This window comes from Pogoniulus pusillus, chromosome 2 (genome assembly GCF_015220805.1).
Source record: "Pogoniulus pusillus isolate bPogPus1 chromosome 2, bPogPus1.pri, whole genome shotgun sequence".
NCBI lineage: Eukaryota > Metazoa > Chordata > Aves > Piciformes > Lybiidae > Pogoniulus > Pogoniulus pusillus.
The window spans coordinates 13,463,009-13,490,240 of NC_087265.1; the positions used below are offsets into that span (position 1 = coordinate 13,463,009).

Consider the following 27,232-nt stretch of genomic DNA (forward strand, 5'->3'; position numbering starts at 1 on the left):
TATATTGTGATAGCTGTAAATATAAAGCTTCATTCAATTTCCAGAGCTGGCTGAGTCTAGCCTGGGTGATTTCCAAAGTGTGGGGGGGGCAGGTAACACCCAAACCATCACAAGCTATGATCATAAACAGGAGGAGGCTGGCTTAGCTTTTCAGAAAGAAAAAAAAAAGGAGTGTCACAGTAGACAGCTCTGGAGACTAAGGCAATAACATCCTTCAAGAAGAAGTCTGTCTCCAGTTGCTCTGAATATCTGTCAAGCAATGGAGAGATCCACTCCTGCCCAGCATTCAAACTGCAAGGTAGAAAGAGCCTCTTCTTTCTCTTCTAGGGGTCTACATAAGTTAGTGGGACATACAGGACCTCCTCTGACATGGAGACAAGGCCGAGGGCAGACAATGAGCCTGGACAGTGCCACTCCTCTTGCTCGGAGCTCTTCCTCCTCTGGTTGATATCCAAAGCAAGCAAGTCAATCCTGGTAGGATTCCAGGAAAAAGACTCTTAGGTCAGAGTCCCTAACCTCCTATTAGTGTCTGAGGGAGATGCATTTGCAAGACTGCCCACTTAAGCACTTTGAGAGCCTGAAAGGTGTCCAACTGAGAAGCACAGAAGAAAGGATGTGCAATTTCTGAACACTGAACTACCTTGCTGCATAAAGAAAGGCTGTTCACCAATGCAGAACATCATGCTAAAGCTCCTACCACAGTTTGAGTGTGACAAACCTTGGAGAATGGTGTTTGGGAGCCTCATCTCCCGGGCAGACTAGGACAGCTGCGCATGAAGTCACATGCACTTCTTACTCTACTAGAGAGATCTCAGTGCTTAGCAGTGGCTGTGACACACAGGAAAGAAATGGAATCTCTGATGCTGCCTGCTGTGTGGCAGGATGTGACCATCAAGCAAACAGTCTACATCTCTCAGGAAGTATCTTCCAGAGAACTCAACAGCCATGGCTGCAGATGGTATCAGACCTAGCCAAAGATGGCTAGTCAGTCCAGAGAATGGCTTGGAAGAGGAATTCAACCTACCTGCCAGCACTGGAATGAAGGTCAAAGAAACTTGGCCTTAGCTGACAGTGCAAAGCCTCTTCAAACTCTATCTCATGAACTCAGACCAGAAGCAATTTCTGTATGCCCACTTTTAGGGCAGTGTTATGAAAGACAGGTGATGAGGCAGCCTGTTTATGTAACACCTTTGAACAAACCTCCTCAGGATGAGGTTCCACTGCAAGGTGAGCATGCCTGTGGCACAGATGCAGGAAAGGCTCCTGCCATAGGGAATGGTTCTGCAGGCCACAGATCATCTCTGTGGGAGAGTGTGAGAGAAATTCAGGCAGAAGCTGAAGCAGAAACTGGAAGGCAGGGTGTGAGAGCTGCTGGCACACAGACCTCACAATGCAGTGGGGGAGATGTACACGGAGCCAGAGAGGATCCCACACGTGCCGTAGGCACTCAAAAGGAGGATGAGCTGTTTGCCAAATGGAAGAAAAGAGAGACTGGAAAATGGTCACACACACGTTTTAAACTCGGACAGTGGGAACAGCATTACTTTCATAGGCTGTTTAACTAGAAAAGCAACTCATACCCCTTGAGGCAAGCTAATTTTATTGACATTAGGAGAGATTTCTTCTTCTCTCTTTACCTACAATATACAATTCAGGAATTGTTTCCTGCAGATAAAAGCCTCATTGTTATACATACAATAAACTGAAGTAGAAATGAATCATGTTGTTTCCATCTCCAATTTTAATAGTTATTTAAATCAGCAAAGAAGGATAAAAATCAAAGTTAATCATCTAAATCAAGATGATTATTTATCTCTATACTTCAACTTTTTCCTTTATGATTTGGTTGGAAACTATGAAATCCACTGACTTGCAAATGGATATAAGTTTTTCAGTAACTGCTGCAGTTTGTCAGCCAAGAAGTTGCCTTCATTTTAGTAAACATGTTGCTTTTCATAGATTTCTTTAGTTACATATGGTTAATATGCATTATTTCACCTGGTATTGTTCTCTTCTACTTTATATTCACACACTGTTTAAAACGTAGAGCAAACACAATGCATTCTTTCACACCTTTTGGAAAGGGAAATCAACCCCAGACTGGTTTCTCATCTTTGAATGATGAAAACATTCAAATGAACCAGTGACTTTGCTCCTTCCCTCTTTCTTTGCTACACTAGGAGAGGTAGCACTCATTCACCTTCACTCACCACTTGAGAGGTTAACTTTGCATTTGTTAAACAAACCTAAAACTCCCTAAACAAACAAATAAGTATTTTCCCTCGTTACTTTCAGTTTTTACTTACAGTTCCAGCCTCATAATCTGGAAAGATTACTTAAACCCAAAGTTTCTTAATGCCATAGTTTAACTTGTTTTATAACTCCTTATAGCATTTTTAGAACTGTGTGCATTTTTGCTTGTTTTGGAAATAGTTCTGTCTTGCTATAGGGCTAGGAGCCCTATGGGAGAGCATTTCCAGCAATGTCACACAGAGGATTAACACTGACTTAGCATTTGGCCCAAGAAGATTGTTTTTGATACTACCACCTTCCCCCAGCTTTTATGATCATGCTTAAAAGCAGCTATTGTATGCTTCCTTTCACTACTGCAGCATATCACAGTATCACCAAGGTTGGAAGAGACCTCATAGATCATCAAGTCCAACCCTTTACCACAGAGCTCAAGGCTAGACCATGGCACCAAGTGCCACATCCAATCCTGCCTTGAACAGCTCCAGAGACAGCGACTCCACCACCTCCCCGGGCAGCCCATTCCAGTGTCCAATGACTCTCTCAGTGAAGAACTTTCTCCTCACCTCAAGCCTAAATTTCCCCTGGTGTAGCTTGAGGCTGTGTCCTCTTGTTCTGGTGCTGGCCACCTGAGAGAAGAGAGCAACCTCCTCCTGGCCACAACCACCCCTCAGGTAGTTGTAGACAGCAATAAGGTCTCCCCTGAGCCTCCTCTTCTCCAGCCTAAACAATCCCAGCTCCCTCAGCCTCTCCTCGTAGGGCTGTGCTCAAGGTGTCTCACCAGCCTCATCGCCCTTCTCTGGACATGCTCAAGCAGTGTTTGCTATCTCAGAGCTATGAATGACAGAGGACCTGCCCTGGTTGTGTTCCTTGTAAAAATTACCCAATAAATCACCCTGTGGTTTATTCAGAAGCGGTCTAAACGGTCTCTGATCTACCAAAGGGTAATGCAAATGTTTTCTGCAAACTGACATCTACCTGTGCCAGGACAGAGTAGTCTCACCATGCAGACAATTGGTAAGATTTCCTTAATGTGACCATCAAACAGAATATGTCTCTCCCTCTCTGCTTCTTACCTTTATGCTTTTCTTGAACATGTAGCCCGGCGTTAAAGATCCTTTTCTAAGGAGTTCACTGAAGATAACAATTTGCTCAAAGAGAAACACCCTACGCTCCTTCGGTCGAGACTGAACTCCAGAATCCTGCTCTGTCACGTAGAAGGTGTCCTGCTGCAGCAGCTTGCCTTGAGCTGTCAGCTTGCCCTGAGAAACAGACGAGGCACCAAAATTACAAATGCTGACCCACCATGATGCCGTGAAACTATTTGGTATTTCACACACTTCCAAGTTTTCCAATTGGAATTCATGTGAGATGTATCTCCTCCAAGTTATCAAAGCACAATCTTATAAATCAAGAGCTCAGTTTATGGAGAATAATCACAGAAAGTCAGAGGCTGAAAGAGACCTTGAAAGATCATCCAGTCCAACGCCCTTGCAGAGCAGGGTCACCTAGAGCAGATCATACATGAACGTGTCCAGGCAGGTTTTGAATATCTCCAGAGAAGGAGACTGCACAACCTCCCTGGATAGCCTGGTCCAGTGCTCTGCCACCCTCACAGTGAAAAAATTCCTCCTCATGTTTACATAAAATGTCCTATGCCTCAGCTTCCACCCACTGTCCCTTGTCATGTCATTGGGCATCACCGAGAAGAGCCTGGCTCCATCCTCCTGGCACTCACCCTTTACATGTTTATAAAGATTGAGGAGGACACCCCCCAGCACCCTCTTCTCCAAGCTGAAGAGCCCAAGCTTGGGGCTCTCTTTGTTTTCATTGCCTCTCTGTTTTCATCTGTACTCTCTGTTTTCAGCGTCACTGACTGCACATATAAACCCAGAAGCAATAGGTATCAAGTAGACTCTTTTGCATTTAAATTAAAACATTGTCCCCATTATGTAGTTTGTTATTGTAATGCCTTGGATTCCCTCTAGTCGTGAGGTGGCAATGACACAACACCTCTGAAGGTGCAAAGAAACAGGACCTACCTGTTTGCAGGAATGCTATGATGCATAATACAGAAAGACAAACTTCATTTTGGAGATAAGACGTCTTACCAGGACTGCCAAAGTCTACACTGGCTTACTTACAAACCACAAGCTGTAACCTGTGGGGTTATAACTCACAAGTGCCCTCCTGGCTGTTACCAAATTCAGAAGGAGCTGTTAACATGTTAAAGTTTACTAACATGCAGAGCAATGTGGTTCACCACTTATTTTGCTTTGGGAAGAGCCAATGGATTGTCACAAGTTTAGAGTGAGGGGTGTATCACCCCCACCTTTGAAACCTCACCAACGCATGCAGCTCCACACTGGAGAAGAGCAAGCACTAGATAAATAACCTGGAGTAGGGCACATTATAGAAACAATCATAGGAAAATGAAATATTCCTCCTTGCTTCATTGTTATTATGAGTAGAATGCAGATGCCTACCTCAAAGCCTTGGAGACGACCCAGGTTCATCATATCATTGCAACGTTTCGGTACAAGGCACATTAATTCAACTGCTTTCTGTTAAGGAAAAAGGATGTTGTATTGTTACAAGAGAATCAAAAGCAAAGAGCCAACTAACGAACCTCAACAGCACAATCACTACTAGCAGGCATTGGTGGTGAGGCCCTTCTGCACTGAAGCTGCATGATAATGTCTAAAACAGGACAGCACACCTACAATGCAGGACCGCACCTTCATCTGTCACCTCTGACTAAGGCTAAGAGAAATGCCACCTTTAGAATACTAGCAGGATCTTCTACTGCTGTCAATGGGATGCTGGGCTCTTCATGCCTCCATATGAAGTGCCATTAGGTAACACAGCAGTACTGTCCAGGACACAAAAACATACCTCTATATCAGAGCACTCCAGTCCAGCTTTTTCACTGTACCTCAGGAAGTCCTGGAGAAAGCAGAAACGTTTGCATTAAGGCACTTCAGAAAGAGAGAACAGAAGACATAAGTTTGAAAAAGAAAAAGCATGTGATTTTCTGAACAAGTACTTGCTAATATTAATAAATTCATCTTTAGAGGTTGCTGAACATTATAACCACATTATAGATAGGGAAAAGGGGTGTGGATGGTTGCTGAAAACATCACGGGAAATAGACAAAGCTGGGAATGCTTTCTTGGTCCCTCTCTTAAGCCACAAGACCACACACACTGGGTGATTTTTCTTTTCCTTTTGGAATTTCAGGGAATGTGCCTCTATCTGTGTACAGTTATCAAACTGTGGGCTGATGGCAGCCTGCTTGAGGCTAGTTCAACAAAAGAGAAGAAAGCAGCACAGAGCCCCGGTACTGCTGGTGATTACTGGGTATGGCTCAGATGCCTAATTTTAGATATGATCTCGAGATCCCTAGAGAGGAATTTTCAGAAATGCTGAGTAATTTGCATTGTGGATAAAGCTGGCAAAAGTCAGAGTGGTCAGATTCCTCAGGAAAAAAAAAAAAAAAGCTGTGGTCTTCCCAGATTTTAAGATATTAGAATATTCTGGAAGTAAGTTTCTTATGTTGCTGTGAAGGGAGCTATTCAGAAATGGAAGCTACAGCATTTTTTCAGAAGCATGCCACTCAGCATCAAAGACATACAACACACTTGGTTGTCCCTATTGGAACTTTAAAAAATTGAATGAAACTTTGCTCTGAGATTCCAGAGGAAGAAAACTCCTGTTGGAAGTTTATATTTACATTAAAAAAATCCAATATTAAAACAAAAAAATTGAATCCTTTTGTCACTCTAAATTGCAAACTACTCTCACAGATGTTTCCCTCCTGCTCTCTGGACATTTTCCATGGGACTCTCTCATGGTATGGCCATGTTTAAGCAGATTCCTCTTTCCTCTCACTCTGACAAAGGTATTTGTCAGTTGAAACTAAGACTTAAAATAACATCACCTAATGTAAGATGCAGACTATAGTTTGGTCCAAACTGTTTCTTTCCACTCACCTTGAGAAGAAGCTGATACTTAGTTATTCTTTGAATGGGTTTGATCAGAAAGTCACTGATGGTTAGTCGTTGGCTTATTTCCTGTTGAACCTCCTAAAAATGGAGGATTAAAGACAATTGCAAACAGTCACAGAGCAAGGCAGAGAACACGATAAAATGTCTCAGCAGAGAACACGATAAAATGTCTCAGCAGAGACTTTATTTCTACAGAAACTTGGTCTGTTCTTAATCTTTTGTTTGCAAGAGGGAATTTGAAAGGATTTAAAAATCAGCCATATCCTATGTAAGCAAAGACTGGGTAAAAGTCATGACCAAGCTAGGAGGCTCAGGATCACTTCTTCCTTCAGCCTGACTGACCAGGACAGCAATGTCTGGAGACTGCTCTTTCCATTGCAGCAGAGATTAGCTCACAAACAAGTTCTGCAGAGCATGCCTCATGCCCTTGGGTGAAGCAAAACATCTTTCCCTTGTTAAATAAACTCTCTCACATTAATATCTAAACGTGTCTAGTCCCAAAGATTTCTTGAAACAGACAGAGTTGTTGGAAATTTATGAGAGGCACCACCCAGGAGTTCTCCTCCTCCCTTGTCTCTGGGCTACAGATTAAAAAGTCTTGTTTTAATTTAGACAGAAGTCAATATAGTTGTGGTACTCCGAGGGTCACAGACAGTCAGGACAGGGACTGGATTAAATATTTATTAGAAATTAACAAGATGGGAATTTGAAAGAAATTTAATAATAACATTTTTTTTCCCCTGGAGCAGAGACTTTAGCAGCTTGTGTAGAATCATAGAATCAAGCAGGTTGGAAACGACCTCCAAGATCATCCAGGCCAACCTAACACCCAGCCCTATCCAGTCAACTAGACCATGGCACTAAGTGCCTCATCCAGTCTTTTCTTGAACACCTCCAGGGACGGTGACTCCACCACCTCCCTGGGCAGCCCATTCCAATGCCAATCACTCTCTCTGGCAAGAACTTCCTCCTAACATCCAGCCTAGACTTCCCCTGGCACAACTTGAGACTGTGTCCCCTTGTTCTGTTGCTGGTTGCCTGGGAGAAGAGGCCACCTCCCACCTGGTTACAAAGTCCCCTCAGGTAGTTGTAGACAGCAGTGAGGTCACCATGGAGCCTCCTCTTTTCCAGGCTAAACAGGCCCAGCTCCCTCAGCTTCTCCTCATAGGGTTTGTGTTCCATGCCCCTCACCAGCTTTGTTGCCCTTCTCTGGACACCTTCCAGCACCTCAACATCACTTTTGAATTGAGGAGCCCAGAACTGGACACAGTACTCAAGGTGTGGTCTGAGCAGTGCTGAGTACAGGGGCAGAATAACCTCCCTTGTCCTACTGGCCACACTGTTCCTGATACAGGCCAGGATGCCATTGGCTCTCTTGGCCACCTGGGCACACTGCTGCCTCATGTTCAGCTACTATCTAACAGTACCCCCAGGTCCCTTTCTGCCTGGCTGCTCTCCAGCCACTCAGTCCCCAGCCTGTAGTGCTGCTTGGGGTTGTTGTGGCCAAAGTGCAGAACCCTGCACTTGGTCTTGTTAAATCTCATCCCATTGGCCTCTGCCCACCCATCCAGCCTGTCCAGGTCCCTCTGCAGGGCTCTCCTACCTTCCAACAGATCAACACCTGCTCCCAGCTTGGTGTCATCTGCAAACTTACTGATGCTGGACTCAATCCACGGGTCCAGATGATCAATAAAATATTGAACAGGACTGGGCCCAGCACTGATCCTTGGGGAACACCACTAGTGCCTGGCTGCCAACTGGATGTGGCATCATTCACCACCACTCTCTGAGCTCTGCCATCCAGCCAGTTCTTGATCCAGTGTAGTATCAAGAACTTGCAGAGTTTGCTTTAGACAAAGCCCATGGGTGACAGAATAGTCTACCTGACTAGCACTCCCAGCTCTAAGTAGCAGCAATGCAAGTAGCAGCAGTGTATTACAAGCCATGCTTACCTCAAAGTATGCCTCATACTCAGCTACTATATATTCAGAGCGCGGCTTGTTTTGGCAGTACACCACATACATGTGTAATCGCCGCTCCTACGAAAGCAAGAGGCACAGCAGCCTGGTTAGATATTGCCTACCATTCTGCTCTGCTGTTAAAAGCTGGCAGAAAGTTACTATAATGTTCTGCTTGGGTTTCCTTTATTTTTTGGTTTAATCCAAGATTTAGTTTGCTGAAGTAGGGAAGCAAACCGGCAACTGGCTCTGTTCACCGCCTCTGCACCTCACACAAGGGGAGGTTTCCATGGGGGTAGACAGTTCCAGATGTCATCTGCACACTGGTAGATTTGAGATTTGCTACAGAGTTGTGCTCTGGCTAATGTCGGGCCAACATGGCATCTGCAACAGCTGGCAAGTATCTGTCATGTATTTTGGCAAAGATGTCCTCAGCCACATCAGTTTTGCCACTAAAATAGGGAGTCTGCAAGAAGGTGGTGACTAATGATGTAGTTCAATCCAGCTGCTGACTACAGGGCTGCTTCATGTTCAAATTCAGTTTAGCCACATAGAAGTATCAATCCAACACAAACAGGTGTTTATGGCAAGGTGTGATCACACCCCAAACGACAGTCACACTAGAGATCCCCAACAAAATCACAGACTTACGTGTTTGATGAAAAGCTGTGCTAAACGGTCAGGTTCTTGAAGACATTTTTCCAGTTCAGCTAGGAAAAAGCTGAAAGAAATGACATCAGTATTTCAGAACACTTCTTTAGGTCATTCCAGCACCAAACTAGTCGGTCCTCCAGCTAGAACATTGAAAATAGAGCTATAGTATTCAATAATAAATGAAAATATAAGCTTGGCTTCAGCCCTTAATAGTGGGGTTTCTAAAACATCAGAGGAGAGATGTGAAATATGGAGGTCTTGTCTTGCAAACTGTCTGCTCTTCTTAGTATCACAGTGGTTTAAATGTGTAAAGAGTGCCAATGACTAATTGCAAGAGTTGCTTTTGTTTGACTGGCAACTCCCAAAGTAAAGCTTTTCCATATACCAAAATGCTTGTTAAAAAATCAGGTGAAGCTTTATCAGGAGTTCTCAGAGCTGTGTGAGCAGATTTTGAGTGCTGGTCGGTGTGAAAGAGATGCTGCATAAACACATCAATAAATTTTTGCAGGTGGAGTTTTTGGTGTGTTCTGATTTTCAGAGTTTTTCAGTATGTTATTGTTAGTAATATATTGCAATTCATAATAGTCATTGATGAACATTGTTTCTGTCTTGATCTGCAGCACTGGGAGGTTATTTCTTCTGGTTTGAATGTCTGTAACAGGAATATTCTGAGATACCTAAAAGTGAGGTGAAAGCAGCTAAACTGAACTTTAGAAACACTGGTAGCTTTTTCTAACTGGTAGGCAAATCCCAACAATCTCCTTTTCCATGATCTTCCTCTTCTCCACGGCAGGATTTGTGTCTCAAATGCCTCCATAGACTTGATACCAGTAGCCAGATTTGGTGAGAGGACATGTCTTTAACGGTTTGGTTCCAAGAAATCCCAAAACCTCAAAAAATGATGCAGAGGGGACAGCTGTCCTAACTAAACTCCCCTATCACTACCATCAGATGCAGCAGCTTCCATAACCAATCCTCTATAAATGTTAAATTCATCTGCATTTAAATAGCCTTCTTGACCCAAATATACAGAAGTAAAAATAGGGAGTCTCTCTCTATGTGACAGAGAAAATTGCTCTCATTATGTGTTAGAGAGAATTCCTACCATCACACTGGTTAAAAACCAGTGGTGGTGAAGTTTTTCTGATGTGTTTTATTTTGTGTTTACAGGGGCATTTGTCAGAACATAAGGAGAAGGCCTAGGCCCATCCCATGAGACAAACATCTATGGGACACATAATGCAAAGGATACTACATTTCCTGGGTGAGAGAATGTCCAGAGCTGAAGGAAGATCCAGCCTGGTGTTCACTGCCCAAGTCTACACATGCATACTCAAATTCTACACAGCTACAGCTGTAGACTATTTCTGAGTGGCAGAGTTGAAATAAGGACCACATTGTCCATAAGCAGGACATTGCTGTTCATAAAGTTAGAGCAGGATTGGTCCTTGTGTTTCCAGAAGCTACTTGTATGAGCAAGATTTTCAAGACAGAATTCCCAATTCAGAGTTAAAAGCATGTCAGAGCTTTTACATGAGAAGGATCTTGAAGGGATTTGCCTTTTATCACTCTACCAATACTGGTAGCATCACCCAAGTACTACTGGTATAGTGTGCGGTCAGCCTTTGTGATGCTATCAGCTGCATGTGAGGATGTTCATATTAGTGGGAACCATAAGACAGGAAGGAAACCAAAACTCTCCATCATTCCTCATCAATGGGAAGATCTGAGTCTACAGCTGTGACCCAAGAAACACAATTATGGCAGGCTCTGTAGCCTTTCTGAAGATCCAGTAAGTACCCCACATGCTGCATCTCTCTGGGAGGCATGTTGGGACTGCTTATGAACAGTAAGTAGCTCAGGAGCTGTGGATATCTCATACATCTGTGGATACCATGGTGGTATCTCCTATTAAAACTCTTCTTGTGGCACCCCAGCAAGGAGTAACAGAATCGCTGTCAGCATGACCCTGAGACAGAGCAGACTCTCTTGTGTACAACGTTTCTGTCACACTGACCAGCACTCCTGACATGGAATTTGAACCAGCATAAAGCTGTACCTGTGATCAGAGAGAGCATGACAAACATCTTTCCATGAAGCCAGGCAGTGCAAAGCTAAAGCCCATCAAAGTTTTCTCTTCCCTGGGAAAAACTATTTTAGGTAAGATCAATGCTGTGCATCATGCAGTTGTGTTGGTTTTGGTTGGGTAGACCAAGCCTATATCAGGATCTGGTGTACCATGAAACTGTGGCTGAAAGCACACGAATTAGAACATGTTCTCAGGACTCAAGGTAGCCATGATTAGTGAAGTTATTAAGCAGCACATACAAAACAAGAGACCACTTAAATTGAGGCAACATCCTTTGGAAGTTGGGCCCTGAATGACCTGCTAATGTTCAATTAAAAGCAGCTTAAACACACAGACACCATAGACCCCACCAATCCTTTTGGAACTAAACCAAAAGCTTACTCTTTATGCCAGTCGTAGATCTGGTGAATATTGCCAAATACAATCTTGTCTTTCCCTTTCATATCTTCAGAAACTCCTTTTTCTTCCATCCTCTTCATGAAGCCCTTTAGGATTAATAGTCAGTGATTACCCAAGGGTTCATTTGAAGGGGGAGCATAATCACACTCTTTTCAAAGAAGCAAAAAGCATAATGCCAGGACTTTTTTTTTTTGCACAGAGAACACTTAAAAGCACCTTTTGTACAATTTTAAACCAGAAACCATCTAGGTACTTTAAATTACACAGTTTGCTTAAAAGAAAATTTTAAAGGATATATTCTGAATATCTGCAGTGCTTATACAAACCATTATTAGAAGTCATTGAAATGACAAGTGCAATTAGAAGACAGAAATTACACAAAAGTCATTTATCAAGCTCTTGGCTTCTCTGGTAAGAGGAAGAAGCCAGACAGTGTAAAGATTTCTTCCATTCATCACCAGCATTTTGTGGGAGCACAAAGCCAAGCAGTAAGTCTAATGGAGTCACATGAATAGGATTTCTCACACCTCCTGAGAGTTTCTTTGTAAGCCTCTGGAGCACTGCAGGCTTGTTGGGTTTGCCAGAGGTGCATGATGTAAACAGATGATAACACAAAGGTTTGGAAGCTGTTGAAAATTACTGTTAGAGGGCCCATAGCTCTCTTTGGACTACTGAATGTCAAAAGCATTGCCTAAAGCCCATTTCAATCACATGCTTCCAGTTGTGAATCCTTGCTGGGAAAAAAAAAACATGGGCCCTGCATATGAGTTGTCTCTGACAGGTGATCTCTGGGGATCAGCCAGGTCACTATAAAGTTGAAGCTTTAAAAGCCACAACTGGTTTTTAACAGAAGAAAGCCCAGGTTGTATTTCATCTCGAGAGGGTTTTTTGCAAAACAGTAACCCACAGGCCACACATGCACTTGAGCACAGATTCAAGCTCAGCTTCTGGAAAGGTACTCAGACACAGGACTTCAGTCCAGGTGCAAACTCAAGTAAAGTATGTTGTTACCATTACTCAATATGACAGCTGGCAAAGCACGGAGTAAATGGTAGGAGCCCAAGTTAGTCTCCACCACTGCCCTCAAGGTTGCATTACAGCAGAAAATGTTTGTCACAAGCAGGGTAGCCAAGAAAAAGCTTTGCACACTTGAGTTGAAAAAATACAACTTTTGTGAGATGGAAACAAAAATAGTTTCCAAAGGCATTTTTTCTTGTTTCTGTCAACATGAGAAGGGGACCATGGAAGCAGAGTGCAAAATAAAGCCATCTATTTCGTGTGCTGTATTTTTATGCTGTTGTCACTTGTCAGCAGGGTGCTTTTCAGTGGGAAAACATTTTACATAGCAGAGTTTGCTTCAGCTCACCTCCACAACAGTTCCCAAGTCTTTGACGTAGTCTTTTTCAGTCTGCACCAGTTCATTTAAGACAAACCTAAATTAAAACAGAACACACACATGTATTTGACCACATTCCTTGATGTTACCATTTGCTCCTCTTACCACGTATTGCACCTCCATAAAACACCACTCTCATCCAGGTCACAAAACACAACTCACTCTTCACTTACAGTTCTGTGGAATGTAAATGACAAAACCATCACATTTCAGGTCAGGGGTGTTTCAATTGTCTTAACCACTCTTTTCTTCTGCTCCTCTTCCTCCTCACATCTCAGATTGGTGCAAAAGCAGCAGCGTGAACAGCTGTATGTAGTTGGAATTACCCCCACCCTGCTCTCCTCAACTCCCCTGACAGCAATGAAGATGTGTCCTGACCCATTCTGCAGCAAGCAGGAGAGGATTTCTTGCTCTAGCCCTTCTGAATTTGCCCAAGATTAAGTTCTAACTGGGAAGTTTTGAACATCTGGAAAACAAATCCCATATCCCACCGCAACCAACATCTTACTCTTTCAGTGCAGGCAATCTGTATGTGGGTGTCAAATGCTCTGTGCTGATTTCAGAGCTAACAATCCCAAGTAGGAGAGTCATCTAATGAAGGTCTGATGCATGCAAACAACAGCAAGGTAAAAAAAAAAGCCCCTCCCTTTGTAAAGCCCCTCCCTTTGTAAGTCAGACTGACTAATCACAGAATGTTCTTTCGAGGTCAGCTTCAAAAAGTTACAGCCTGCTGCAGACAGTTTGCACCTCAACTACGCCAGTATATAGATATGGCACATGACAGAGCCCTCCATCTGCACTCAAATTCACAAGGCTAAAAAGATAGAGGAGTGCTTTCATGTCTAATATCGCTCTGTTCACTTCAGTCAGCAGACCAACCCATTGGAAATGATAGGGCTGAGGGCAAACAGTGCTAAGATAAAAGCCTGGTTGAAAATATCTGGAGTGTTGCAAGGAGAGGCTCAATTATGAGAGGTACCTGAGAAAATAAATCCTGTTCACATTGAGCTCCCAACATGTGCCTTGCAGGGGGAAGGAGAGAAGGAAATACTTAAGACAAAAGGCAGGAAGAGGTCAAACAACATCTTCTTCATTTGAGAGTTCAATCCACCCCTCTTGGCATAAGATAGAGCTGTCAGCTCTGATGCCAGATGCTTGTGCTCTCCAAAGTGCTCTGCCAAGTTGTGTGCCCGGGTAGTGAACACACATGGGGCAAAAGGCTGCTCCTTACAAAGCACCAGCACGTGGCCTGAGTGAGGGCATGCTGCATGGCCCCCTCTTGCTGGCTGACCTGCTATGTCCTTGCAAAAGGCTTGCCACCTCTCCTCCACCTGGGCAGGACTGCTGAGAGGCCACTTTTTGGCTCACACTACCTCCATATCCATTGCTCCCCACACAGATAGCTGCTCTGGAAATGAGGAGAACCTCTCTCAGCTGCCCAGCTCCTCTCCTTCGGTTTGAACAAAGATCCACCTGACCAAGCCCTGATCTAAAAATGAAGCAGTGGCTACTTCTAATACCTAATGCTGCAGGCCTGCAAGCTAATGGCAGCGGGCAGCTGTCTATCAGGTGAACAGATCAAATCTGCCAACTGACACCTCTGTTAGGAACCATGGCTTACCATAAACTCAGCACCAGTGCTCCTTCAGCTCCCTTCTTTCTGCTGCACATAAATATCAACCTTTAGCACCATTATGCGTCCTCTGAAGCCTACCTGACAGGACATTAGGGAGATTCCCAAATTTAGGTTTCCAAAATGCATGCTGCCAAAAATTCAAGGTCACTCATCTCCTCATCTGATACTATGGCAGTTGCTTGGAAAGTGCCTGCTCTGGTCACCAGCTGGTATTGACTACAGAGCAGTGTTTAAAATGGCATGAATTGGATCAGAGATAGAGCCTCCACACTTCTGAATGGCTGAGTATCTGGATATCATGGTAAATCTGTGTGAAATCTGTACTGAACAGCACTATTCAATGAGACTACTGCCTTATTGCTCACAGAAACGAAGCAATGAAGCCTGGTGGAATAGGGGTTTAATAACACCAGGGTTAACTGCTGGCACACTTGTGCTGCCAGACACAGGAAATTACTGCCCATGCCTGTGCAAGGATTCACCTGCTGGTTTGTGGGGAATATGGGTCACAGTTTGAGCTGGGAGCTCAGCTGCCTCATATGGTGATGGAATTAAACCCAGCAAGACCCAGAGACACAGAACACACAAAGGAGCTGGAGAGGAGACAGATGCCTTGTACTGAAAGCCACTGGCAGGTGCCCCTGATGGTCTTGGTGTTCAGGAAGTCTGGGCAGAGGCAGCCACTGACGACGCATGACACACTGCCAGTCCTCCTGCCAGTGGCATCGCACCTTAGAAAGCCTTACTGTACCTGTGCTTACAGTGGCAAAGGACTGTGCTAAACCTGCAGCCTGCAGTTACCTGCCAGCTCAGGAATGGATTGCTACCAGAAAAATCCAACAACTTGCAATATTGAGGTGTGGGCAGAGATGTTCCCTGCGGGAAGGCTGATGCCTGTCAAGTAGAAAACTTCTTGCATTCAGAAACTCATCCAGGAGTGTCATGTCCCTGCTGGCTGCTGAGAGTTGATCCAGTCCCTTACTGTATTGCTTCTCTGGCTTCCAGTGACAAACTGTAGGAGTGAATGATGCCTTTCACAGACCTCTGACACTTTGTTCCTGCTTCCTCTTCTACTCTTGTCCTCCTCCTTTCTCCTCTGACTTGGTTTCCATCTCTGCTTGGCATGTTTCCTAAATGAGCTGCTCTTCATCCACCTCTCCTCTTACCATGTTCCAATGAGACCTGTGTGACTGATATTTTCCCCCTCAATCTACCATTTGATTAGATCATTGTAGTTACTGTTGTTAGTGTAAGAGGCAATAGAAAGAAAATAGGTATCTCAGCTCTCTTTAATTCTTTATTCTCTTTCTCCAGCTCTTTGTGTCCTTCAGCTGAACCATGCATTTAAGAAGTGCTTCGATCGTGACAAGCTTTGAAGGCACAGTGTTATTTTTGTTACATTTAAGGGACTGTAAAGATAATTTTAAAAAACAACTTTCAAGAGCTGTCACCATATTTTTGCCCTCTATTACCACCACCATGAGGGTTTCCCAAATGCAACTTTCTTTTGAGCGAGATGTTTCCATCAAATATGCATCTGAATTCTGCCTCTTCCTTTGCTAATAACTAAGGCAAAACGTATTCTCCAACTCAAAAAAATCCTAGTGGGATTTTCTGCTCTTTTCCTTGAAGGTAACTAACAAGGTCAACCACATGGCACCTTTCAAGAGTTGATTTCACCCCTGGCAATGCATTAATTATCAAAGCAAACGCCTCAGTAATACTCATGCAGCTGATCAGAGGCTTTTAGAGCAACAGATTACTTACTCTCTAGGCAAAAACTGTACATTGTAAAGAATGGTAATGTACTCCCTGCATCTGCAAGTGCTTTCACAAAGTATTTCTACAGGTTTCAATTAAAAACAGAAGCAAGCAGAACATAGTTTTACTCCCAGTTCTGTGCTCATTCACTGATGACGAAGTATTCTTTTAGTGCAGCTATGTGTCCTCCTTGGGAGCGTACCTCAGAAAGAAGAATCAGCAAGACAACTTACATCCTGCCTCTCATTGCTTTGGCTTTTTGCTCCTCTTCAAGGTTCCGTGGGGGAGTTGAAGGCGTCATTCCTTCATTTAAGCAGCCGGTGGCATCTTTTAAGCTTCCTCGGTAAGATCCTCCTTCAAGGGTCTAAAAATCAACCAACCCAAAGAACAATATAATAAACATCATCCTTGAACTCCAGCATCAGTGTTATCCTCTGTTTCAAGTCCTAAAGTCTAAAACCAAGGAGAGTGTTTAGCAATACTTTTCTGCTCGACTCAGTGAAACACAACCAAATTAGTTTTAAGTTGATATAAGACACACACCCCCAACACCCCCAAAAAACAACAGAAACAAACAAACCAACAACAAAAAAAACCCAACCAACCAACCACAACAAACACCAATCCCAACATTAAAACAGAGATGTCCTTTTGTTAGAAAGTGAAAAAATATGTTCCAGTAGTTCCAGGAATAGAAAACTCTTCCAAATTGTTTCAAAACAACCTGAAAATATCCAACAAAAATGTTCTTCACAGAGGGACAGTGGAATAGGCTCCCCCAGGAACTGGTCATAGCACCAAGTTTGTTGGTTCAAGGAGCATCTGGACAATGCTCATAGTTGTATCATTTAGTTTTAGGTAGTCCCACAAGGAGAAAGGAGTTAGACTTGATGATCCTTATGGGTCCCTTCTAACTTGGATACTCTGTGATTCTGTGATTCTAACAGAAGAGTGTTAGGCTACACGGGTCAGTGTTTTCCTGCCAAAGGCTGAATGGGGATTCTTATTAGTAAAGTAAACCACAAATGAAACAGAAATAGACAGATAAGAGGTAACATTCCACAATAATTAACCTTTCCCCCAAATCCCTGGAAAGTAACTGCTATTGACCTAATAGACTGCATATGGAGCTAAAAAAGTTACTCTCTGAAAATACATCTTACTAGATTAATGAAATGCTTTTCAATTTATTAGTCCCTTGATGGAGTAAAACTATTTTGAGTAAATTTTCTGGGAATGTCTTTCTTGTTTTCTCATGTCACAACGAGCTCCTTCACCACTTGCTCCTTATCAAGCACCCTACAAATGCTGGCTATTTTTTGTGTACCAACATCTCCAACGAAGAAAATACCAAAACCCTTTGAAATGACTCACTAGATAAAGCTGCTTGCACAGAGTTAGAGTAAAATTACTGTATGATGATCACTGTGGGTGGGTTTTTTTTTTTGTTTTGCTTTTTATTTGCTTCATTCTTCTAGCGCACATCAGGAAATGAACCTTTGTAGGCTTGTCACAACTCTGCTTTAATCCTGACTTGTTAATTAAGTTAAATGAGCCCAAGGTAAGTATTTAACTAAATGAGAGGTTCTGGGACATGTACAAAAAGGTTTTGCTTGGATATTAACAGATTGAACTGTTTCAGGGAGAACTTAAGAGAAGCTAAGACGTAGGGCTAGACAGGGAAAATGCATGATACTGACAGTTTTGAACAAATTAAACCCAGAGCATTTTTACAGCTTATTCCACTCCCTGTCAAAAAGAGTCGACAAGATTAAGAGCAACACATGAATCTTTGTAAAATTAAAGCACAGCTGCGATCCTTCAAGCAGTTCTACTCTTTAGAGGGTCTCTTCAGGGAAGCCAGAATGCCAGATTCACATCTTGGGTAGTAAAACCCCTGTGCCTCAGAACAAGCTTTAAAACAAACCAAACAAAACATCCCACTGGGCAAAATATTTGAATGCCAACAAGACCCCAGAAAGAGCACAATACAGTAGCTCATGCTCTGCTAAGCCTGCTCCAGAAGTGCCTTTTGACTATACAATGCAGAGCCCACATGGTAACCTGAGGTGTAGGCTTCGTCTCACACAGGGAACAAAACCACGAGGCACTCTACTGGGAAGCAGAGCACAAAGGGTTAATAAAAGCATAGCAGATGGAGGTGGAAAGCAAGGACACCAGAACAAGAGGCAGACTTCAAAGCCCTTCCCTAGAGTCATATTCAGCCTGTTGTGTACACATTTTTCACAGCACTAAACTTACCAGCTTAGTTTTGACCAACTGTTCTATTGCATTGACAAGATCCGCAGCAGTTGGGACATCGGAGGAGCTCTGTCGAGCAGCTAGCAAAGAAGAGGACTGCAAGACACCAGGTTGCAAAGGAAAAGCGAGTTAGCAGGATGAAGAGGGAATAGGAAACCAGCGGTCAGTGAAGCAGCTTCCGAGACAGGAGAATGAATGCAGAAGGGGAGCAAGAGGGTTGCAGGATCACATGCATGGTTAGGTGAGCGAGTGTTGCTGTATCAGACAAGCACGGATTTGCCATCACTGCTGGCTGCACATCTCGCTCTAAGAAGTTCCAAGGCTGGGAACCAGGAAACAGCATCAAATATGTGAAGTTCATTTTCTACCAGGCTGCCAGCTTACTCCTTTTGTCGATTGGTTCCTTCTTCAAAGGGCAGCTATGTTCTTACAGGCTGCAGAAAATTCATCTCCTTACTGCAGATGTAAGAAATTACCCCCTCTCCCATACACTCATATTTAATAAATGCAGTTAAGTACAAGATACACATGGAATTACAGGCAATAGGAGAGAGAAGCAGGGAGGGGGAGCAAATCATTCTCCCTCTTTTCCCCACAGACCAATTGCTACTCCAAATGAATTCAAATGACACCACCTATTCATGCATTCTCGACCACCCAAAGTAAGCATCTCTTCTCTCCCCTCTCTGCAATTAGCAGAGAGAAAACACTCTGACATATCTCATCTGTCCTTAAGTACCTGGAGCAGGAAGGCAGAAACACTCCTTGGAGGTGCCCTTTTTTCCCTACAGACATTAGAATACTTTCATTCTCCTTCTCTATGTCTGCCTGTGGGTCACAGGTATTTTACAGGTGCCTGACATCATAGAATGTCTTTGAATGTCTCCATATTCAGGTAGTCCCAGCTAACAGATGCTGGTTTTTAGAAATCTTAAAACACCAAGATCTCTTCAACATGCTAACCAAGCATTCCCTGTGGTGTTGTGAAGTCTGGTCTTGTGTGAAATATTCAGTTTTAGTTTAAGGTTTTTGCTCTGTATGAGCCACTTCGCTCGTTGGTCTTTCTGATAAGAGACCTCACTTTGAAACCCCGAAGCCATGCAACAGCTATGGGAATTGGTTTTTATTAGCACACCTGTATGTACATTCTTCTGAATGAAATACAGGCATAGACTACTACTATAGCGTCACAGTATCTGAAGGGGGCCAACAGAAAAGGGACTTTTAGGGTGTCGGGTAGTGGCAGGACTAGGAGGAATGGAGCAAAACGAGAAGTGCATAGATTCAGATTGGATGTTAGGAAGTTCTTCACCATGAGGGTGGTGACACACTGGAATGGGTTACCCAGGGAGGTGGTGGAAGCCTCATCCCTAGAGGTCTTTAAGGCCAGGCTGGGTGGGGCTCTGAGTAACTTCATCTAGTGTGAGGTGCCCCTGCTCCTGGCAGGGGGGTTGGAACTGGACGATCCTTGAGGCTCCTTTCAACTCTGACAATTCTATGGCACAGATTAAAGTGTGCCTAAATTTTTACAAATTCTGCATTAAAATTGTTGAAAAGCTTATTCACCTCTCAGCTGCTCAGTGAAAACCTTCCAGAGAGCAGCTATTTCAGCAAAGTCACTGTGCAGGTGCCAGTGAACACGCCTCTGATATTAAACAGCGCTGGGGAATAAGACATGGAAATGCAATGGCAGGAATGGGGCAGCTTGCCACCTCTTCCAGCAGCCCTTTGGGGAGGTTGCTCTTGCTGAGTGACACAGCCCCCCCAAGGAAGAGGAAAAACAAAAAGGCAAAGGAGATCAGTCCTAATCAGAAGCCTTGTGACCGAGCAGGAGCACGAACAGCCTGCCACTCATTGTCTCATCTTTCACAAATAATACAGCTAATCAACAGTTCTAATTACAACAGCAACAAAAAACTACAGGTAATCAGGCTGGTAATTGAGGAATTAGGCTGCCAATGCAGGAATCTCATACAAATGTGAAAGCTCAGACAGCCTGTTTCACCTGCAATGCGGACAGACGTGCCTAGGGAGTTAAAAAAGGGCTGGAAACAGGGACTTTGAAGAGATACTGGACAAATACACAGATGATAACCATCAAACATAACCATTCTAGCTGGAGGAGTCCAATTTTTGGAGGCAATAGATAGCTGCTACTCTAACTCCTTTTAACTGAAATTGCTCAATATCTCTGTAAAGCAACTAACTGCAGGATTTTGAGGGAAGCATGGAAATTGTTGCTGCCTACAAGTCTTCTGTGACTGAGGGGAGAGTGTGATCTGTGTGGAGCAAATTGAAAAATGCAATTTCTATTTCCCAGAAAGTAAATTACAAATGTTTAATACGAGGATATCTTGCCATTTGTCTTTATAAGAGCCTCCACAAGCAGCGGGGCAGAGGAGTTCAGGGAACCTCCCACACTGTGCAGACATCCTCCCACCTTTCACTGCTATTTCCCTACAGTGCTGCTAGTCCAACTGAGGCCCAAGACTGTAAGCAGTAGTAGGACATGAGCAGGGAGCAGTCCTCAAATTAACACCATTAAAGACCTTTCGTCTCCAGTACAACCCAAACATTGCTAATGTGGTGCTCCTGTGCCAGGAAGTTGAGGAGCCATAGAATCATGGACTCAACCAAGTTGGAAGAGATCTCCAAGATCATCCAGTCCAACCTAGCACCCAGCCCTAGCCAGTCAACTAGACCATGGCACTAAGTGCCTCAGCCAGGCTTCTCTTCAACACCTCCAGGGACGGTGACTCCACCTCCCTGGGCAGCCCATTCCAATGCCAATCACTCTCTCTGGGAAGAACTTCCTCCTAACATCCAGGCTAGACCTCCCCCAGCACAACTTGAGACTGTGTCCCCTTATTCTGCTGCTGGTTGCCTGGCAAAAGAGACCAACCCCTACCTGGCTACAGCCTCCCTTCAGGTAGCTGTAGACAGCAATGATCACCTCCTAGCCTCACGTTTGAGAACCTACATATTTTTTGCATGTGGCAAGACTGAGTAGGAGAAGAAAGAGAAAAAAGGCTCCAGGTATATCTTGCTCTATTTAATCTTGCATGAAGAAATGAGATGCCAGAATACTCTATAAATCTTAAACATCTGGAGCAGAAAACACTTCAATTCCACAACACTGGCACTGTCAGATATATATTTAATAAATACTGAAACCACATGGAATGTTAAAAATAAAAACCAGACAAAATAGTGACCTGCCTAAAGCAGCTTTCTTTCTCTTTAAAAAGAAACCAAACCAAACAAACCCTCAAAAGCCAAAATGCAAGCTAACCCCAAAACATTTAGCTCAATATAAGGAGGAATAAGCCAGGAGTAACTGCTGTTGTGCTGGGCATGGATCCACCATGACTCTGCTTTGCTGACCTTTCATCTCTGCCCCTTGCCAGACAGTCAGCAGCAGACACAGCACTCAAAGGGAAGGAGTCCATGACTCCAGCTGCTTCCTTCTGGTCTTGCTGCCACCACACTGTCATAACATTTCCTGACAGATTAGCAGAGAGCCCCAAAATTCTTTCCTCCATTACGCTGCTTCTTAAGTCCCAGAAATATTTGTACCCTTCTCTCTCTCTCTCTCTTTCTCTGTATTTCCAAACTCCTGCCTGAACCTTCCCCAGGAACATTCTGGGTTGTTGGATTTTTTTTCTTAATGACAATTTATTAATCTCCCCTATCCTTGCTTCTTTGCATGCAGTAATTACAATCAGAGGACAGAGATACAGAAGTGGCAGTGCTAAAAACAGATGCCAGCAGGAAAGCAGGAAAAAGCTAAACATGAGGATGGATTTCTACAGGGGAGATGGCAGCACCAGGACATGGGCAGACAGGGGCTGCATTGGCTGTGAATGCAAACTACTGTCATAACCATGTTCACAAGTTCTCACTTCATGTCCAAGAGAACAACAGAAGGACTCTGCATCATGTACCAGCAATTTCTGGCTTAACATTCGAGAGACACTCTCTGACAGCAAAGAACTACCACCACCAGCATGGTGCACAAAACTGGGCAGACCAAAGCTTTTCCCACCTTCTTGAGAAGGACTCCAGATGCCTTGTGGGCTTCTGAACTCACTGGAGCTGATGGGCCATTTGGTGGTGACATATGACAAAAAGGCCAAGTGATAAGACTGAGCAGGTTTTTCCATCTGCAAATTTTAAAGCTCTTCAGAAGGGAGGTGAGATGGTAGGGCACAGACTGGCAACAATCCTCAACCTAATCACACACAAAGCCTGAGTGGACAGCTCAGCTGCCTTGGTAAAGGTGGTTATTTCTGAATTCAAGCAGATTTCAGCATCTGTCCTACTCCTCAGACCCAGGCTGTCACCTAATACCTTTTCTGCTGCCACTGCCAGACCTTTAAAACAGATGTGGGGAACATGCCTTATGAGTCTGACTGGCATTTCTGATCACACACAAGCACACAACCATCCTCTCCTGAAATGGGATACCAGGGCTAAACTCCTTTTCCAGCCCTATTTGCAAACCCAATTGGTGAAAGGTATTAGATGATGATTTGCACATAAGAATCCTTTATAACTGCAAGTCTAGGGCCTGAACACCAGTAGACCACTATGAAACCACCGTGAGGTGGCTATGTGAGAAATCCACTTAAACAGCAATCTGATTTAGTAGAGGAGGCCTTACCATCTCATCTTGAGTTGGGTCATTGTCAAAAATCTTCATAGGAGGAGGAAGAGGTGTGTGAGACTCTTCATCTGGTTCATCTTCTCCCCAACCTTTCTTGCTCTTCTGAATAAAAGTTAAATATAATTAGAAGCAGGGATGGGTTTCTTTTATCTTTTTAGATACCCGAGTCCCACCAGCAGGCTTTGATACTAACACTGGCTCAGCACTGCACTGGGTGGAGAGAATTGCAGGTAATGCTCAGGGCCATGGAAGCAAAGCAATAAAGAGATAAGGTTTTGCTGGCTGATTCTGGTGCATTGTAGGAGTTACTGAAATGCAGTTCATAGGTCACCCAGTCAGCTAAGGCAGGTACAGCTGTTTTGTGCTGGTGGAAAAGTAATTATTTAATTGAAATGAGAACAGCTTAAAGTACAATTTTCAAAGCATGTTCCTCTATTTGTGTTCAGTTACTATCTGCTCCATTTTTGGCCTGCAATTCCTTATTCACTTTATCAGGAAAGCCATTCTGGCAAAGAACACGCCTGCAGAAAACATGTGGTTCCAAACACATAGCTGATTATAACAGAAACAGCCTGGTTCCAAACACATAGCTGATTATAACAGAAACAGCCTGGTTGCAAACACACAGCTGATTATAACAGAAACATGGCTGTTTCTCTGAGCGTTTTCTTTCATTAATGAATTACACTGCCACGGTAGGATACAGGTGGCATGAACCTCAGCAAAAAGTGGTAACAGCTGCTCAAGAGTAACTCTGTTTCTCTCCTTGGCAGCTTTCTAATAGGCTATTAAAAGCAATCTAGTCAAAGGACAGTAATACATGCAGACTTTGAAATACCATTCCCTATATGTTCCATTGCTCCTTGGATGCTGCTGCTGTTTGCAACACTGCTTCAATCATGCAATTTTACATCTGATTCACTGCTCCCTTTAGACCTTAAGGGAACTGCCTTTACTCAAAAGAGACCCACACACCACAAAAGAGACTATTGGAGACACAACAAACAGCAACACACACCTCGTCTGCACTGTCTCCTTGAGGAGTGGTGTCATCCCCAGTCTTTGGAGAGCCGAGGTCAAAGCTCTTCCTGCCATCTCGCACTTTCTTCTGTTTCTTGATGTTGCTCTCGGTCTTTCCACTGTTCAGCCGGCGCACAGGACTAGTCAACCATTTCTTCAGGGTGTTGGTCGAGCGCTTGGGGCCAGGGGAGCTCTGGATGGAGTTGAGGGATGGCTGAGGTTGTAAGTTGGCCACTGAATCAGACTTGCCTCCATTGTCATTGGAAGAGACTGAATACGCATCTGGAAGAAAACAATGCAGGTGAGAGGTTGTATCAACACCTCCTCTGTTTCCTAGCGCACATCGAGCGTTTAGCAGTCCTAAGCATGAAAACACAGGCTGCCTCGATGAAAGTTTTTGCAGCTCATGGACACTGTGTAAACTGTGTTGCATGCCAGCGGAGAACATCACAGTATCACAGTATCATCAGGGTTGGAAGAGACCTCACAGATCATTAAGTCCAACCCTTTACCACAGAGCTCAAGGCTAGACCATGGCACCAAGTGCCACGTCCAATCCTGCCTTGAACAGCCCCAGGGACGACGACTCCACCACCTCCCCGGGCAGCCCATTCCAGTGTCCAATGACTCTCTCAGTGAAGAACTTTCTCCTCACCTCCAGCCTAAATTTCCCCTGGTGCAGCCTGAGGCTGTGTCCCCTCGTTCTGGTGCTGGCCACCTGAGAGAAGAGAGCAACCTCCTCCTGGCCACAACCACCCTTCAGGTAGTTGTAGACAGCAATAAGGTCACCCCTGAGCCTCCTCTTCTCCAGGCTAACATGCCCCACAACAGGCATTTTCACAATCTGACAGACTTGTCTCATTTCCTACCAGGCTACCTGTCCTTATGGAAAAATCAAAGGCTTTGATGAAAGCCTGAATTTCAAGCTAGGTGTTGAATTTCTCAGTTTCTTCCCACAGATTTCATTGTGAATTGCCAGGAAGAAAACAAGCAGAAAAGGCAAATTACACAGGAGACCTGACAGCCACCAACACTTTGTCAGGTTCTAACTCTGTAAGTGTTTCTCAGCCATTTCCAGACCCCAGTGACATTACTGTTAGTTAGACTTATTAACTTTTGAAGGTTATTTGAAGGAGATTAAAGCTATCTCTTTTGCCCTGAAAGCAATTTGTCAGAAGACTTCACACCTTCCCTAGAACTAAGAAACAGGAATGAGCAATTACAAAAGATGACAAATTGCTCAAACTGCAGGAAACTCCCAAGGAGATACAAGGCAAGCTTAAATTAGAAAGTATTTCCACTATATCCAGTCAGGAGATTCTGCTGAACTGCATCAAACCGCAGTTATTGATACGCATGTTCAGATTAGCGCTTTAGAAACGCGTGCAACCTCCCTTACTCCCCCAAAAAGCGACAAACCAAGGATTTGCCAACGTCAACAGCACTTTCCAAATGCCCATTAGGAATAAGTGCCCTGCTTTCACCTTTCTGAGACCACGGCAAAGCAGTTCCTTCCACAGGAGTAATCAAGGATTGAAATGTTTAATCCCACGCAGTCTAAGGAGAAAAATACTTTTTTTCACAGAATTGAGAAGTGGTCACACTTTTCTAAGGTACCTCTCAGACTCTAGGTCCCAGAGCATTCAGCTGATGTTATTAAACATTTTAGATCATCATTTAGATCATTTAGGTCATCTCTGAGTCTTTTATCTGCCCCAGAAGAAAACAAAAATGTTCTACCATGTGACAACAGCCTGGTGTGTCCAAATGCTGTTAGCTCAGCAACGAGTACCATTTGAGACACTGAGTAGTACAAATGCTGAGGGTTAGCTCAGCAATGAGTACCATTTGAGACACTGAGTAGTACAAATGCTGAGGGAGAGCTACACTCCCAGACAATTATTACCTACATGTTTTCAGAGGCCAATTCCTGCTACCTGCACGCAGACCTCCTACTCTGCTGGGCAGAGCAGTGGCTCACAGCCAGTTATGCATCCAACAGAGATTGCAGTCTGACTCACCTGCCAGCTTGTAAAACACAGGCTGTGAGAGTTATAATAATTTACAACCATAAACAGCCTCAGCCAGAAGTTGAGCCAATAATTTATTACATACCTGAGATCAAAAGTTAGATTTTAAGAACACACAGAAATCATTGTAACAAGCTACAAGTCAAAGTTCATCTCCCAGACAGGAAGAAAATCCAAATCATCTGTATTCTGACGACAGGAGTGAGCGTGGCCAGGTCTGGGAGGAGGACAAATCCCAGGTGGAGCTGCCAGGGATTTTCTGACATTCCTCCATCAGAGCAAAGTAGCAATCTTATCTCAAAAAGGCCTGGGCTTGGCCAGCTCCCGTTGATGTTATTTCATGCACACAAAGCGGTGTTAAATCAACAAGCACAAGATAATATTTGTCAGTGGCCAGCTTATCTCCCACTCAATGGGCTTTAGATTGTCTCCTCTCGCAGAGCCCATGTGATGCTGTGGGGGTTTATCAGCACACCTTGCGTCAGCAGCGTTCATGGTTTCACAGGGGTGAGTTTGATTTTGCAAGTGCCCTTGCTCCCCTGTCCCTCTGGCAGCACCTAATGTCCTGCAGGCTGCAGGGGAAGCCTGAGCGCTCCTGCCCAGGAGCTGTGCTGGGCAGTGTGACCTCAGGTGCCCATGCTGCCACTTCCACAGGATTAACAGTGGGAATTACTGCTGCAAAGGGAGCTGGGCTGCAGTCACAGAAGAAGAAACGCTGGAAGCAGCGGTTGTGTGAAGGGCGTCACTGTCAAGGATGAATTGGGGCAAGCAGCTGTATCACAGCCTTTGCTGCAGACTGGGCTTGGGAGGAGGTTCAGGAGAAGCTCCTCAGAGGACAAGATGCTCTTCCACATCTCGGCTGATTAATGCACAGAGAGGTTTATACTACAGCTTGGAAGCAACACAGAACAAAACTCCTACCTCCCATCAAACAGCAACTTGCCAGTTTACCTTTTAGTGGGGGAGAGGAGCTGACAGGAGGCTAAATGGAGCCTGGGACAACCCTTTCCACCCCGAGGATTTGTTACTGAGATCTGCAATCCTAGCTCAGCCCAGCAAGCTTGAGGCAGGGCCAAACCTGGGAACCTTAAAGTCCATGAAAAA

At 44.1% G+C, this 27,232-nt stretch overlaps 1 protein-coding gene across 17 annotated transcripts in view; it reads right to left on the reverse strand.

The window, feature by feature from the left end:
• Window positions 1-27,232, reverse strand: part of KALRN (kalirin RhoGEF kinase) — a 651,147-nt gene that overhangs the window by 41,213 nt on the left and 582,702 nt on the right. For 14 of the 17 annotated variants that reach the window (XM_064156794.1, XM_064156788.1, XM_064156771.1 and 11 more), the window contains 12 exons: window positions 24,097-24,380; window positions 23,076-23,180; window positions 18,413-18,508; window positions 16,384-16,514; window positions 12,724-12,790; window positions 11,340-11,443; window positions 8,867-8,936; window positions 8,210-8,296; window positions 6,243-6,335; window positions 5,146-5,196; window positions 4,737-4,814; window positions 3,327-3,512 (listed from right to left, as the gene is read on the reverse strand). In XM_064156794.1, coding sequence (XP_064012864.1) covers window positions 3,327-3,512; window positions 4,737-4,814; window positions 5,146-5,196; window positions 6,243-6,335; window positions 8,210-8,296; window positions 8,867-8,936; window positions 11,340-11,443; window positions 12,724-12,790; window positions 16,384-16,514; window positions 18,413-18,508; window positions 23,076-23,180; window positions 24,097-24,380 — 1,352 coding nt within the window. The remainder of the gene's footprint in view (window positions 1-3,326; window positions 3,513-4,736; window positions 4,815-5,145; window positions 5,197-6,242; window positions 6,336-8,209; window positions 8,297-8,866; window positions 8,937-11,339; window positions 11,444-12,723; window positions 12,791-16,383; window positions 16,515-18,412; window positions 18,509-23,075; window positions 23,181-24,096; window positions 24,381-27,232) is intronic. The other 3 variants (XM_064156780.1, XM_064156820.1, XM_064156870.1) reach the window with 3 other exon arrangements.